We start from the raw sequence: 16190 nt of genomic DNA, 5'->3' as shown, positions 1-16190 counted from the left end.
ATAAACTGGGGCTCACAAAGAAATTTGTAACTTGACCAGATATTAAGCAACTAAATGATCGGAGTGGTGCTCTACTAATACAGAACTGTCCTACATTAAACGGCAATATCTCACGCATCAGAAACATATTATTGCTCGCTTCGTATTCGTAGTAATGGTGACGAAATGTATCCCACACACCTGAAATGAAATGTGCATGAAGGAAACAGTATCTTTCTTTTTTTTTTTTTTTTTTTTGAGGTCGCTGCACAGAATAACCGTACTCTACCTCAACCAGTCTGGCACAGCTGTGGTGCACCACCTAGCTATCCTGGAACACTCAAGACAAAACCAATCGTGCCCCACCCTACACTCTATTCTGCAAACAAATTGCATCGTTTACTAACCACTTTATGCTCGTTTCCTCTCTTTCCCCATCCACATAAATTTAGTATTCAAGCCTCGAAAGCAATGTACAGGCGGTCCAGCATATCAGGCATCATAGAGAAGAAAAGATACAAAGAACTTTCATCCAAAGTCTTGGCGTAGTGTCTGTAAACAAAAAAAAAAAAGCAAAAACGCAAGGCGAGCTGCGTGTCTGCTTTTGTACAATGGGCCTTTTTCCAGTAGCGCACCCTCATAGTGGCCACCAATCACAACCACTTAATTATCCCTTCACAACAGCCACTAGAGGTCCCTTTCAGGGATAGTTGGGTGCAGCATGGACACTGCATCTAGCCAGGCACAAGACATGGTTTTTACGCCATCATCAGGGATGGTAGAACTGCCCCTTACTATTGTCCCACTGTCCATCACGACATTGATCGAGAGGACGCCATTTGGAGAAGAACAGCAGGCTCGTACACCATTCTGCAAGGTTGTGGCCGCCACCATGGTGAAAGAAAAGGTTGCGGAGCGGTACAGCATGCTACTAGAAAAAGGTCCATCGAGGCGTAAATGGAACAACACGAATGACGGATAAAAAAAAAAGCGCGAGCGGATAATCCCGAAACGCTCGCACAGCACATGAAAAAAACACAAAAGCAAAGCACCAGGAGGAAAAACTGCGGAGAAAAAAAAAATACCCAGCAAAAAAAAAAAAAAAACAAGATCGCGGTGGCACTTCTATGTACAGATGATGCACCATTTCTTCTTTCTTTTTTTTTCTTTCATGTCCCATCTACACCACACAGGCATGTCATTCTTCTCCTCTTTTGCAAAACGCCTGTGTGATGGCGATGGCTGCGATTGATGTGAGGCACTGAGAGTGGCAAGGACGACGTTGAGCCGAGGCGGGCGCTCAGTCTTTGACGAGGCGATAGATGTGATGCTGGGCTCCGTGAACACTCGTGGAGACTTCAAACACGTACGCGATGCACAGCAGCGTCTCCTGAGTGTCTCGATTGGTCACGACCTGCACAAAGGAAAAGCACGGCAAGAAATGAAAGTCATTTTCTGCCACCCCTACTGATAAACAGTAAGTTCTACAAGGCAATAACCTCACACAATCTCATACAAATCGCATAGAATCTTATATGGTGCCATTATTATCATCAGATGTATTCCATAATGTATCATAATGTGTGAGATTCTATGCAATTTTTGTGCAATTTGTGTGAGACTGTGTGAGAAACTTTTTTCACTAGGGTGGGTATGTCCGCCCTATTTGAATAATTTACAAAATGGCGCTCCAAGTTTACATCTGATGATCAGCTGTCATGATGCATCTCCTCTGCTTCCACTAATAACAACGATGATTCCCTCAACTCTCGAAATTGTTCCGGTGCTTTTTTGTCTCTTCAACCAAGTAAATCCATACACACTTCAATTTGTACCTTTTCGTAACCCATATACCCATATTTACTGCAGACTCTCAATACAGTTAACCTTTATTTGCCTTTATTAGACGATCTCGAACCCAATTCGAATTCCTGTGCTTAGAGCGCTTTCTTGTGCATCTGTGTTGGACTACACGAGCAAAAAACATTTTGTCAAACAAGCTCCATAAGGCGATGAGCATAACTAGCACTAAGCAGCACTCAACTGCAACAGCTGCATTCAAATTTGCTGAACATACTATAAACTATAAGTTGAAGCGTTTAAATTGTTCGGCGTGAAAAATCGGGCACCCTAATAATATGTTAATGCAACAACAACTATGGTTGTGGAAGTATTTGAGCATCTAGAATACAGATGGGAACAGCACAGAATTCTATTTAGGCTTCACTTTTCAAATAGCAATACGTGAAAAACTTAACACTTTCTAGCCATTTTGAAGTTAGAGGAAGTAGTAATGCATGCCGGCAATTAGGATACTGAAAAAGATCCACTTCAATATACAGAACCTCTCACAGTAAGCTCGAATATAGCAGAGTGAAAGTGCAGTTCCATTTTGCCATCTCCTGCACATCATTTTTTTTTTTTTACAGTTAAAACATCTACAATAAAAAAACGACCATAGTAAACAGTATATGGGGCCGAATTAAGGAACAAAATGATGACACCATGATGCCTCAGTGATACGTCAACGCATTACGAAACGCAGAATCAACCAATGACTGCATGAATGTCGCCCCGGGCCACCCATTTGCACGGCAAGAGGTTTATTTGCAAGTCAAGGAGGCGTTTGCTAACTTCTTTAGAGATATAGCATGTGAATAAATAAACTAATGCTTTAGTTTTTCAAGAAGCCGCATTTCAAGTTCAACATCATCAAAAAAAAAAAAAAACAAGCAGATACAATTATGCAACTGAATGGTCTCATGAGTAACTTCTGTCATCGTGAGGGTGCGCTGGCAGAAGTAAACAAACCGTACAAATGGCAGCCGTCTAGTTCCTGCTCTTTACGCATATTCTAATGTCAAGGTACTGTGTGGTGGGCCTAAATGCATGGAGAAATCCGATCAAAAGCAGTGTAATCGGGGCTTTGTTGATTTTTCTTTAGGAAACAGAAAAAAAAAAGATCGACCATGGAGCACCCACGGTTCGTTGGGCAAAATACACTTCTATCGTAGCATGAAAGTCTAACACACAAATGTTTCAGTTAGAAAGATCACAGGGAAAAGCGACGCGATTGAGTGTACATTACCAACCTCACTCGTTTTCACATGCTTCGTAATGTATATCATCTTCACCGTCACCTTAGTGCACCCACCCCTCAGTGCGCCAAATTTGCAGCACGTGACTTCAGCCATTTAACGCACCGCCGGTTATGAGAGGCTGACAATGTGCTCATTGCCTATGGAGACTTGAAATCCTTCAGAGGCATAAAGAAAAAATCGGAGCACGCAAGGCCTGCCGCACCGACAGAGCAGTTAACCGCGAGCTTCACCACAGTTCATCAGCAAGTTCGTCCCACAACCATCCCGCTTTCGCATTTTCAGTCAAAATGGGCGTCGGAACAACTCGCCGGACAAATAGAATGGATTCTCACATGCCGCCCTTCATCACTGTTCATGCCAGCACTGCCACTTCAGCACCGCAGCCATCACTACACCGTAGACGCCACTGCCATTTTCGCTCTAAAATGTTATAGACCAGCTCAGCGCGCTCTGCAGAAATAGTCTAGAACTACGGGCATAATTAGGTGTGCAATGTTATCTTCTTTTTCGCCTCCTCGACGCAATACCAGCATCCAGTGATGCAACTTTTCAAGATGGCGGTGGCAACCAATAGGAACAGGCGTTTTAGAGTACTATCAACTGATGAGCGATCTGTAATTTTGCCCTTGGTCGTGCCGATATGCTTCTCGTGGAATGATAACATCGAGGTCCTCGCGCAGCCCAGGATCGCGAGACCAACGTCCAGAGGCAAATGGACACTGAAGATGACAAAATGACATTCTTTTAGATAGCCTAACCGCCAGGCTTGCAAGCTGTGTTTAACAGAGACCTTGAGGTCATGCAACAAAGCATGCAGTGTGAGCGCGATAAAGAAGAGTAAAAGCATCGCGTCAGGTGTATGATGACTCCAATAGCACCTGCGCTGTCTGCACCAAAGAATGCTGGCAAGCGTGGTAAGTGACAAAGGGGATCACTGTCGTTCAGCAAGTGTGGAGTGGTCAATCTCGGAGCAATGTCAGTGTATTTCTAAAAAGAACTATCTCTGATTGTATAGCATGTAACAGCAAGGTTCTCAGTGGAGCAACGAAGTCTTCTTACATGTTAGAAAGGAAAAATTTCAGAGGGCAACCACCTGAAACTTTAAGAAGCAGAAAGCAGAGACGCTCACTCTCCTAAAGAACATGAAGGGCTTCAAGTTCAGTGATGGGAGGCAGCAGAATTCCAAGAAACAATATGACCTCGCTCCCGAAAGCATATGATGCGAGAGGGGGTACGTTCAGCGAGACCCTTGTTGTATGTACATCATATTTTGGTCAGACTGCAGTTGCTGCTGCGCCACTTTAACCAGACAAAACTGCACCTCTTTACAAGATGCTGCACCAGAAAGGAAAAGTGCAGTATCTGTCCCACTTTGTGGGCGACACCTAGACTTACAACTGATGGCATACAACTAGAGATGACTATGCCATCAGTTAAAATCCCTATTCGCAAACTGGCCTTGAACTCAATAGATGCTAAATGGGGAGCCAAATGGTATGATACCACCATGAACGCTGAGCAAAGAATGGTTGCGTCACACTTTTGACATGAAATTATGTTATATTTTGGTTGCTACTTCTTGTCCCAACTTCTTGTCCGCACTTCCTCTCTGCACTTCTTGTCTGCACTTCCTGTCCGCACTTCTTGTCTGTACTTCCTGTTTACACTTCCTGTCCCCACTTCCTGTCCAGATTTCGTGTCCGCACTTGCTGTCTTCACTTCTTGTCTGCACTTCCTGTCCTCACTTCTTATCCACACTTCCTCTCTGCACTTCTTGTCCGCACTTCTTGTGTGTAATTCCTGTCCTGCTATGGCAACAAGCATAGCAGGGGAAAAGCATCACAATCATGGTTGACAGATGTGTCGGGAACAAAGCAGCTTACACTTCTTGTGATTGGAAAGTCGAAAAGCTCGAGGTGCTTTAAGAGAGTGAAGTCACACCCATGTGGAACAAGGCCAACACGAAAGCATGATAACAAAGCAGCTGTTCAGCAACTACGTCTACAAACTCGATGGGAGTGCAGAGCCCGAAAGAACTGCTCCCAGTGGACAACCACCGCGCTCACGGCCCTCGAGCACATCCACTTGGAATTCCTGCCACCCAACACAGCAAGCAAAATGCATCCCGTGGACAAGGGCATTATAGAGAACTTGGACTCGTGATGTAACTGCTAGCAGTACATCGTTAGCCTACTGTCGGTTATCAACATGCTTGCAGGTGCCGGAAATGCACTGGCTCCTGTCACTCTCCAGAACTGCTTCCGGCACACTGGATTTGTTGAAAGAAATGAAGCAAATTACATGGAGCAGATTGGATCTGCCATCCGATGTGCTCCATACAGATGCCAAAGAAATTCTCTGAAACCTGTGCAGTGACAGCATGCCAGTTCCAAATGCTATCTCATCTGAAAAGATTTTGGATGCTGACAGCATTGCACTGAGACGCAGAGAACTCGACGACGATGAGATCGTTCGTCAGGTTTTTGCTACCTTTCGACTGACGATGACTAGAGGTCTGATAATGAACCACAACCATGTGCATCGCTGCCGTCACAAATGGACCTTGTACAAGCGGTGACTCTGCTTCCAGCTGCCCTATAGCAACTACACGATGTTTTCAGAGATTCAGGCTGACCCGACGACATGCAAACCAAGCAGTGTGGAGCAGCACATCCGAAGAATTTTTTAATCCGACTGCTGAAAAAATAAACCGAAGAAACCGAAAAAATAATTTTTTTTCCCCTCTGAACCTGTTCTTTCAGGCTTTTTGGCGGTCCTGGTTGAGGTCTGAATAAGCAGCCCGCTGACTGTAGACGAGTCTTACCGTATAACTAGTGACCGAATACTACAGCTAATAGGGATCGCTAAAACCTTCCCTAAATCAACTTCAGATAAAAAAAATCATTTCCAAATTCAAATTTCGAAGCTGTGGGATGAAGCAGCCAATGACATTGTGCACTCTACAACACTTTCACTGGAAAAAGAAGCCCGATTAGAAAATCACTGCTGCGAAATGTTTAATCACCGTATATGGGCTTCACTTCGAAGAGCACTGTCACCGTCCTACATTCAAAGTCTCGGCACAGAAGCATGCCAGATGAGCCTTCATCCGAAACAATGCAACACGCAAACTTGTGAAACTGCTCTACGCATTGATCATTCGACCTGTCCTAGAAGTTGCGCATCCCGCTGTGCTGCCAGGCCACTTCCAAAACTTTCGTGGAGGCTTTGCTGACACCATTGAAACCCGCTTTCCAGTCTCACACAGCAGAAGACGTCCAGCAATGGCTTGAGCGCGTGATTGACCATGCGCCGTGCAAACGAGGTCCGAGAAATTGAGCTTCTAAAAATTTTAGCTACGGTTATGTGTTGAATCAATGGATCGCGTGACAGTGAAATTATGGGAAATACGTAATCTCCTGAAAACCTGCCTGAACTTTTCATGCTAAAAGTGTGCGGCATATGAAAATGTGGCTATGGCTTAGAAGCATGGTGTCCTGCGCACTTCGGCTCCTCGCTAATAGAGCATTGTTGAAACGCAAGTTTTAAAGCACTTTTTATTTTGCTTTATCTCTCAAATTTGGTGCATTCTGCAAAACACATATTTTGGCGCAAGTCATTGAACTTTAACTGACTCCCTTTCATTGCAGTTGACAACTGCAAACTATTTGCTTCATTTCAAAATGCATTTCGCTTTTCCGGTGCTCCTGGAATTTTACCACACCTTCTTCACTTCCAAAGCTGTTCTAACAAAATAACCACTCACTCCGTATTGACTTCTTCTGAAAACCTGCCAGAAATTTTCATGCTGAAAGTGTGCGGGATATGAAAATGTGGCTATGGCTTAGAAGCATGGTGTCCTGCACACTTCGGCTCCTCGCTAATAGAGCATTGTTGAACGCAAGTTTTAAAGCACTTTTTATTTTGCTTTATCTCTCAACTTTGGTGCATTCTGCAAAACACATATTTTGGCACAAGTTATTGAACTTTAGCTGACTAACTTTCATTGCAGTTGACAACTGCAAACTATTTGCTTCATTTCGATATGCATTTCGCCTTTTCGGTGCTCCTAGAATTCTAGCACACCTTCTTCCCTTCCAAAGCTGTTCTAACAAAATAACCATTCACTCCGTATTGACTTCAAACTGGAAATTCACCATTTGTACATGCGTGTCGCACCAGTCCTGAATTCTCGCTATGCGATGCACTCGTGTCATAAAACATTCGTGCAGGAGTTCTATCGTGTCAAGTTTTCTTGTTAGATCTTTCTTACCTGCAGTATTGTGAAGTTTTCAAGGACGCTGTTCATCATGTACTTCTCGGGCAAATGCTTCAACTTGTGGATGAAGTTGATCATGTATTCACACATTGGTGATCGATGAATTCTATACACAAAACGGCCATTCTCGAACCTTGCATACTCAGTCTGAAAACAAACAAGGGATAAATCAAACGTGGCTTTAGACAACAATGCCTGCATAAAGCTGCCTTCATTTGTTAGATACCAAAGCAGAGAGGATTACCTAAAATTTCAAAGCAAAAATAAAACTTTGATGACTAACAAGTCAATTAACTAAAATGATCCTGAGAGCCATAAAAGGAGCAGCAGTACCCTCAGCCCTTGGCCTATGAAGCAGCTTTTAACAGTTTTTACAACGAACATGATTCACCGGCTGCGTAGATATGTACTGTATTTACTCGCGCATAACCCACACCAAAATTTGAAAAAATTAGTTTAAAAAGTGGGGGTTGGGGTTATCTTTTTTCCGAGGGGAGGGTCAGCTACATGGCAATCTGCGGGCTCCCCGTGTGGTCCGCTATTCCCATCAACGCCATCATCATCAACGCTTGTCAAGCCGATAAGGAGCCAACAAAAGACATATGCAAATCCACATCCATAGTATAGTCTCTTTATTCTTCACGCCATTGGTAACGCTTTGTTCAGGCAGCGGTTTCTGAGCCTTTCGTCAGGTGCTGTTTCAACACCCAGTCAACCTGCTTTGCTCTGGTATCAAGCATGCAACTCAGCGGCAGTCTTTCACAGTGAAAGAGAAGCTAAAGATTATAGCCACTAAGAAATCTGCAACAGAGGTGCAGCAAAACAACATGACATCGACGAGACATACATTCGCGACTGGAGGAAGAAAAGAAGAGTGTCTTGAAACAACGAACCGGGACAAGCGAGCGTTTCGTGGTCCAAAGACTGGTTTGCACCCCCACCTCGAGACACAGCTTGCCAAGTTCATTGAGGAGCAAAGGAATCGTGGCCAAGCTGTTTCGACAGAGACAGCTCAAATGTAAGCCCTGAAGCTGGCCCAGGAAACGAACGTTCCACATGAGTTTCGTGTAAGCCGCGGATGACTTCAGCGCTTCATGACACGACATGGATTTCCTATGGGATGGCGGACAACAATGTGCCAGCGGCTTCCTGATGCTTACGAAGAAAAACTGTTCACTTTTCAACGATATGTCATCGAACTTCGGAAGGAGCACAGCTATTTGCCGTCTCAGGTAGGAAATGCCAATCAGACCCCAGTGTACTTTAAGATGCCGATCAACACGACTATAGAAAACAGCGGATCCAAATCATCAACGTGCTGATCAGCGATGCCAAGCTGTGCTGCACAGTGATGTTATGTGCTTTGGCTGATGGGACGAAACTGCTCCCGCATGTAATATTCAAGTGCAAGATGCTAGCTAGCACACCACTGCCCCCCCCCCCCAGGAATCGTGCGTGCAGAAGAAAATTCCTGGATGAACAGAGGCCTAGTCGGTGACTGGATCAGAGTAATCTGGGAACGAAGACCAGGTGCCTTGCTGACACTCCGGTCGATGTTCGTGCTCATTTTCTTCCGAGGCCACTGCTCTGATGCGGTGAAGGCTCGCCTCGCTGAGACCGGCACCGACCTCATTGTGATACCTGGCAGCATGAAGTACATGCTATGGCCACTCGACGTGTGCCTGAACAAGCCGTTGAAGGCACGCGTGAAGCGGCTATATGCGTAGTGGATGGGATGGCCTTTATGCCCTCACACCGACGGGACACGTGCGAAGGCCCGAAAATCCACTGCTCTGCCAGTGGATTGTGGACGCGTGGAAAGTGATACTGGCAGACTTGGTGTGTAAGAGCTTCAAAAAATGTGCCATCAGTAACAGCTTGGATGGATCCGAGGATGCCTATGTCTTTGAGAGTGGCGATGAAGCCTCGGATGGTAGCAGTGTGAACGGCGATGATTGAGAATCAGATAACCAGTGACGTCATGACGGCAGTTTTAATGTGAACTTTTTTTTTTCACGAAGTTCAAAGTTAGGGGTGCGGGTTATATGCAGGGGCAGGTTATACGCGAGTAAATACGGTATGCTGTTCATCACAAATACTACGCTGTGGGCATTATCGTCATTTCTCAAGATGTTCAAAACATTTGCGCCACAAACATCGTCAGTCAACAAATCCTGCGTGCTCAATCAAGGCAAAAGGCAAGATAACAAACGAGAATGTAGCAAATGCAGGACATACGTACCTCAACTTTCTCAACAACCTGCTTCCCAAAAGAGCAGACCTTTGTGGAGCAAGTTATCGTCATGTTGTCATTACTTTCATATCTGCAAAAAAAAAATAATAAAGAGGGAATATGTGAGCTTCACTTTCAAAAATAGGCACATCACGTGTAAGTCAAACCTCATTATAACAAACTCGGGTACAGGAAACTGTCGGAAAAAACAAAATAAGAGCAAGGTTTGGTTGGTCCATGCTGTGTTTCCGTGGGAGTTCTATCTATATACCGAAACAAGTAAGTTGAATATCTGACGCTCGATCGGTTGTAACGAAGGAGATTTTTTCTTCCCATCACCCGGCTAAAAATGTGAGACCAATTTCGTAAAAGGCTTCAAGAAATGCGACATTATGATCATTTAAATTTCCCACCGCAGACGCGTGTTTAAATTGCACACATGATCACATGCCGCGCCATCTGTGGACAGCAACTAAGCATCAACGGCTGAGAGGCACTTGACTGAGTGACCAGCCCGTGACCGAACATTGCCTCTTCATGCTGCACGCCCCTGCTACCACTTCGATTGGCCAGTGACGTCTTGTCACCACACCAACCAGCAGTTATAAATGTCACATTTGGGGACACTGTCAAGGCCAATGACAACTTGGTTGCTGTGCTGCGACACCTCAAACTGACTGACCTAGATATTGCCGATCAATTAATTCCTGTAGATGGCGGGAGTAGTGACGATGAAAGCGACCTTTTAATATGAATTTAACAGACATATTTTTGTACCAAATTCGGCTTTGTTATAAGCCTTTTTTAAAGAAAGCTTCATATTTTCTCTACGGAATACATGATGAAACACCGAATGCTAGAGTGCACTCCATATTTTTTTTCCTGCACCTGTAAGTGCTGTGGCTTTGCAATTTCCTTATGCTAATTCTGATTAGCGAATCTCAATAAAGCCTGTGTATTGTGTTGTGTTCTCGCTCCGATTGTACATAGATTTTCTTCCAGCAGGTGATGACTGTATTGCCTGTACACTTGCATTAATCCTGCCCTGAGTACAAGTATAGCTCTAAAATTCACCGCTGACAAGCTGCCACTTTCTACACTTGACACACACTAACGACATCATGTTTGCAACTCTAGTGCTAGCAAGTTTTCAAAAAGATTTGCACGACCACACTCAGCGCACAGCATTTCTAGCTAGAGGCTAAGTTTTCAGTTTTAATGTTAAGATTCTGCGAGCCTTTTCCAGCATTTAACTTTATGCAGTTATCTCAGTGATTACTGAAATAATTACTGGACTTTTATGTCACATAAGTGGCACGGTGTCAGTGATGTGTCCATTTTGAAGGTTCCTTTTTTCTCGGGAAATTTCTTGGCAAAAAGAAAATTTTCACAGTTCCAAAACAGATTATAGTAATTGAAACTGCCTCGCTTCGTCTAAACTCGTAACATTTTTAACCTTCTGCAGAGAAAAGTTACTAAAATAAAAAATTTTCACGTTGATTATTACAGACATTTTCATAAACAGGATCAAGCATCCCATACATAGCTTATCTTGGCCTGTGTGTTGCAGAAGCAGCTGACATACCACTAATTAATGCATAGCTGGTTGTGGTTATGACAACAGTGGCAATATGCAGAGCTGTCGTGTTTAGAAAATGCAACAGTGTCCCAGCAACAGATACGGTGAAGAGATTGAGCAATAAAAGCAAACAGAAGTTCATTTTTGAAAGTTGGGTTGCATAACGATGCCATAAACGTGGAACAACCAAAAAAATAAAAAGAAGAAGGAGGGGCAAGCATTACAACACGCCCTTGTCTTGCTTTTCCGGAGGGTAATCTTTAATCGCCCATATCTTGTGGGGGAACGATCTCCCATCGTCCCTTTTAAGGTCTGCTTTCCCCTGCGGTAGTTACTTTAGCTATCGCGGAATGGCGCCAACATTGGTGGTTAACATTAACTATCGAGAGATGGTGGCAGCGTCGCGGCAGCACAAGCACCACCCCTGGTCTTGTCACTGCGCACGCAGACAAAGCAAGCTCTCTTCAGCTGGGGAACTCGATGCGAGCTGACGCATCCTCGCGCGACTCCGCAGTTGCCAGCGAAGCGATGGCCTCGCCTTGTCGCCCTGTCCGGCCTCGGAGCTTATCTCCTGCCCTAGCATGGGCGAACATTCGCCCGTAGCCCTGCTGGTGAGTCGGACGACCTAGATTCATTAGCGCGTCTTATTGCAAGCTGGCGTTGTTGTTACTGCAGAAATAAATGCCTGTTGTCAGCACGTGTTGTTCCTTTGTTTCCAAGAGCATGGCCTGCAGTGGTCGGTGTACGCTACGGAGCGCACACAATCACTTGGGTGGGGTCGGTGTTTTGGGCTTTCAGACACGATAAAGCGGGGAAAACGCATTCATCCCCCTATTACAAGCCCACAATCTTTGGTGTCGCTCAAGCTAGACCGCAAATGTTTTGCAGTAGGGTGGTGGGGAGTAAAACAGAAAACAATAAGCTATGCAGAAAGCTTGACGACAACACGGTGGAGCTTCTGGGCCTGCAACTGCCAAGAAATGGCAGAACCGAGATAATGAAAAAATTTCACGCAGGAATCCGTGCAGACAAATTCCATTTGCCACTTTCTTAATTTCACATTTTTACAATTTCCGCAGTTTGTTTTCATATCACAAAAAAATTAAAATGCATTACCACATTTTCTGTCTGTAGCTATTACTGTTGCTTAACATTCATCGATCTCTGAAAAATGACAATGCTACAATCACAGTCATAACAAATGAGGTGGACAACCTGTCTCTGGACACGTCTTGTAAGTACTCGACATATCTGACTAAAGCCAAACAACATGCAAGATACGCTTGAAGGGCAATGGTACGCACTGACTAGTGACGCCATAAAAGACGCCAGCTTCGTCCTGAAGGCTAGTGTTGAGATCGGCCCAGAACTTGACCAAAAAGAAGGCGTCCTGAGGACCCTTGTCGTACAGCTCCTTAAGGCCCCCCTTCTTTTCAGGAAATTTGTCGTAGATTTGCCTGATGTCCACCGCCTGCGGGAGAAGGAAGCAAGCGATGAAATTGCCCTGAAGCATTGCAAAAGAAAGAAAGAGAAAACAATAGCCCTACAGAAGCTGACAGCGCCACTTTACTGTCCAACAATTCTTGATTTATTCTTTTTTTGTTCTTTTATAAGCAAGAACAGGGATGCTTTAAATAGATGTACGTAAAACATGTAACTTTACATGCATAATCACTTACTTCCGTACACACTTGAATAGTATGCGCATGACAGATAACGTGCGAAACAATCCAATACCGCTACTATGAATGCTACTGCAATGAAATTTCCGCCCCAACAAAATATTTCCAATTCCTGTCTACAGTCCAACCCAAATATAACGAACCTGGCGAAAGCAAATTATGCCATATTGCGAACATTCGAATCTCTGCTGACATTATGCATGTAAAATGTACTTTTTATAACAAACTAAACACTGGATATAGCGAACTCTCAGCGCGCGCAATTGATCCCCAAACGCCCGCCAATGCACTTCTGGGCATAGATCAAGTATGTGCAAACAGCTCCGGACCAATCACGCCTCGGATGACTGGAGAAGGAGAAAGCAGAATTTTCAACGCTGCGTCAACCGCGTCACCAGGCGTCGCCGCGTCCTCCATGCTTTTTATTGGTGTTTGCAACTTTGCGCCTAGCTCTAGTGTGCTGCCGTGCTGCTCATACAACTATGGCCGTAGCTGCATAGCCGACGTTTCTGCACGATGACGACGAAGCAGCAGCAAGTTCTGCGGCTTTCCGACAAGCTTGAGATAATTCGCTGCGTCGAGCGTGACGAAAAAAAGTCGAGGACGTTGCAGTGCATTTTAAAATTCCAAAGAGCACGTTGAGCACCATCCTGAAAAACAAGTCCGCCATCAGAGACAATGCACAGGACCGCCCGAAAGCTGATGGCTGTCGCCTCCGCAAGCTGGCGTACGACGAAGTAGAAGGAGCCCTATACCAGTGGTTTTTGGACGTCCGCACACAAAATCTGCCAGTCTCCGGCCCCATGCTGCAACAGAAGGCAAAAGATTTCGCCTACATCCTGGATGTCGAAGTGTACATGGCTGGAACTGGTTGAAACTCTATCACCGGAAAAGTGGTAGCAGGTGAGAGCCACGCCATGGATGCAGAAGGCGCCAAAAAGTGGGGACAGACATATGGCGTGGTGTCAAGGAGAGGTATGAGCCATGCAACACTTTTGATATGAACGAGACTGCTTTGTTATGGCAGCCACTGCCAAGTCGGACATTGGCACTCAAAAATGAGAAGTGCCATGGAGGCAAATGAATAAGGCCTGAGGCACTGTTCTTCTCACGACTAACACGGACGGGTCCGCAAAGCTGCGACCACTTGTCAATGGCAAGTTCAAATCTCCGATGTGCCTGCGAGGGTGTGCTTCGCTCCCAGTGACATATGAGTCGAATTAAAGGCATGGATGAATGGGACGTTATTGAAGGCTTAGTTGCGGGATTGGGATGAGAAACTTTCAACGAGCAGACGCAAAATTTGCCTCCTCCTCCACAACTGCTCCGAGCACCATTGCAGTGTCTCACTCAAAAAGATCGAGCTCTGCTTCTTGCTACCGAACGCCACAGCAGTTTTACAGCTCCTTGAGCAAGGAATCATATGGACTTCAAGCAAGGCTACCGGAAGCGTATCGTTGAGCGCTTGTTAGTGAAATTGTGGGTGAATGACGAGCTGAAGATAAATTTGCTAGGCACAAACAAACGATAGACCATGCCTGACAAGATATGAGACGAGAGACACAATCCGCAACCGTTTCCATCATGCTGGATTATGTCCGAAGGGTGCGAAAGTTGCAAGTGCAGGGCAAGGCGACAGCAATATTGCCACGCCTTGGGAAGAGCTCGGCGATACACCAAACGCTCTGCCAGAAAAAGTTGCCTTCGAGACCTTTTTGACGGTCGACGACGACACTGCTATGACAGCGGGCCCACTGGACTCATGAAATTCTTGCGGACATGTTGGATGGATGGATGGAATATAGGAGCGTCGCCTTTGAAACGGGGTGGTAGCAGTAGCTATCATGCTCATTTTTCTCCATATATCTTAATTATTGATTTAGAATTGTTAACTAAACCATCATTCTATTTATTAAATTTTGCTCCTACATTACTAACATTATGTCACTTCTCTGCTTTTAAGCCACCAATCTTCCAGCCGTTTTTGCTAGTTTCCACCGCCGGTTTATTCACCCGGCCACTGTTATCTCTAAACCCCAGAGCTTCAGGAACAGTGATTGCGCCTGCATCAACTTCTGGATGGATACCATTGCATTCGAGTATAATATGGTCAATTGTTTCACTAGAGTTTCCACATACAGCACATGCGTCATCTCCATTGTTAAACTTCTTTTTGTAGCTGCGTGTTCTAAGGCACCCTGATCTAGCTTCAAAAAGTAGGGCACTGCCTCTTGAGTTATCAAAGAAATCTTCCTTCCTGATCTGCATTTTCCACTTTCGGTATAATTCCACACTCTGTTTTTTTTTCATCGAATTTATCCAATTTTTACCTTCTGTGTTTTTCACCTGTTGCTTAATGCTCTTTGTTTCTCCGTCCTTGTTACTAACATACTTACTAGTTAGTTTCCTAGTTCTTTTCCTCCATTGTGAGTCAACGCTTTTTAGGTACAGGTATTTAAATACTTTAGCTGCCCATCTGTTACTGTCCAATTTCCTCAGGCGTTCCTCATATAATATTTTACTCTGAGCTTCCCGTACTTCAAAAGATGCCCAGCCCATATCTCCCTGTACCGCCTCATTTGTAGTTTTGCCGTCTGGTGGCATCTGGTGCCAGTGCCACCGTTGAGCTGCCCCCGGAAGACAATCGTCCTTGCCCGACGCTGCAAGGAGCCCTTTCTGCTACTGACGTGTTGCAGCGATACTGCGCCGAAATACAGGGAAGTGGGATGGAGTTCGTCGAGATGAAGCCGCGTGTCGAGAACACGATTCTCCTTAACGGTGCCAAATGCAGTGTTCACACGAAAATCACTACCTACTGCAAATAGATGTAGATTTCTCTGCAATAAATCTCTTTTGGAGTAGATTATTCATAGTGAGTGGCATGATTTTTCATTTGTTAATGCGGTTTCAATCAACTGTTTTATAAACGAATTTGATGCTGAAGTTCGTTATAAATGGGTTCGGTAGCGAACTACTTCATATATCTAACAAATCGCGTTAAATCATGCTGTTTATTATTACCGAGTTTGAATGTAATAATATAAAGCAACGCGACTATTTCCCTCCACAACAAACAATTTTCAAGATGCGGTTTCAATGAAGCTTTTACAAGCATGCAGCAGTATATGCGTGCGTGCGTGGATGCGTGCTTCACCTCTGCTAACCTGCTGCTCCAGACAAACGTTAAAATATAGGTAGCACTGGAGAAAAATGCAGAACACCTTTAATTTCATCACATTTCATCTGCACTTGGCCTTTGCAAGCTGAATAATTCCTTGACACAGTGGCTGCAGACTGCAGAGCAGCCATCATGTCTAGAGGCCGTAATGCAAACTCT

The 16190-nt window shown here is 44.7% G+C and overlaps 1 protein-coding gene across 3 annotated transcripts in view; it reads right to left on the bottom strand.

Moving 5' to 3' along the window:
• Positions 1–213: 213 nt before the first annotated feature.
• Positions 214–16190, bottom strand: part of sd (TEA domain transcription factor 1 homolog scalloped) — an 86523-nt gene continuing 70546 nt past the window's right edge. For all 3 annotated transcript variants that reach the window (XM_084583607.1, XM_084583610.1, XM_084583608.1), the window contains 4 exons: positions 12476–12642; positions 9602–9683; positions 7354–7506; positions 214–1393 (listed from right to left, as the gene is read on the bottom strand). In XM_084583607.1, the coding sequence (XP_084439733.1) occupies positions 1280–1393; positions 7354–7506; positions 9602–9683; positions 12476–12642 (516 nt within the window). In that variant the 3' untranslated portion in view covers positions 214–1279. The remainder of the gene's footprint in view (positions 1394–7353; positions 7507–9601; positions 9684–12475; positions 12643–16190) is intronic.

This window comes from Amblyomma maculatum, chromosome 11, assembly GCF_055883805.1.
Source record: "Amblyomma maculatum isolate TAMU_Amacu chromosome 11, ASM5588380v1, whole genome shotgun sequence".
In the NCBI taxonomy this organism is placed as follows: Eukaryota; Metazoa; Arthropoda; class Arachnida; order Ixodida; family Ixodidae; genus Amblyomma; species Amblyomma maculatum.
Note: the sequence above shows the minus strand (reverse complement) of the source record. Positions and strands in the feature narration are given on the sequence as shown.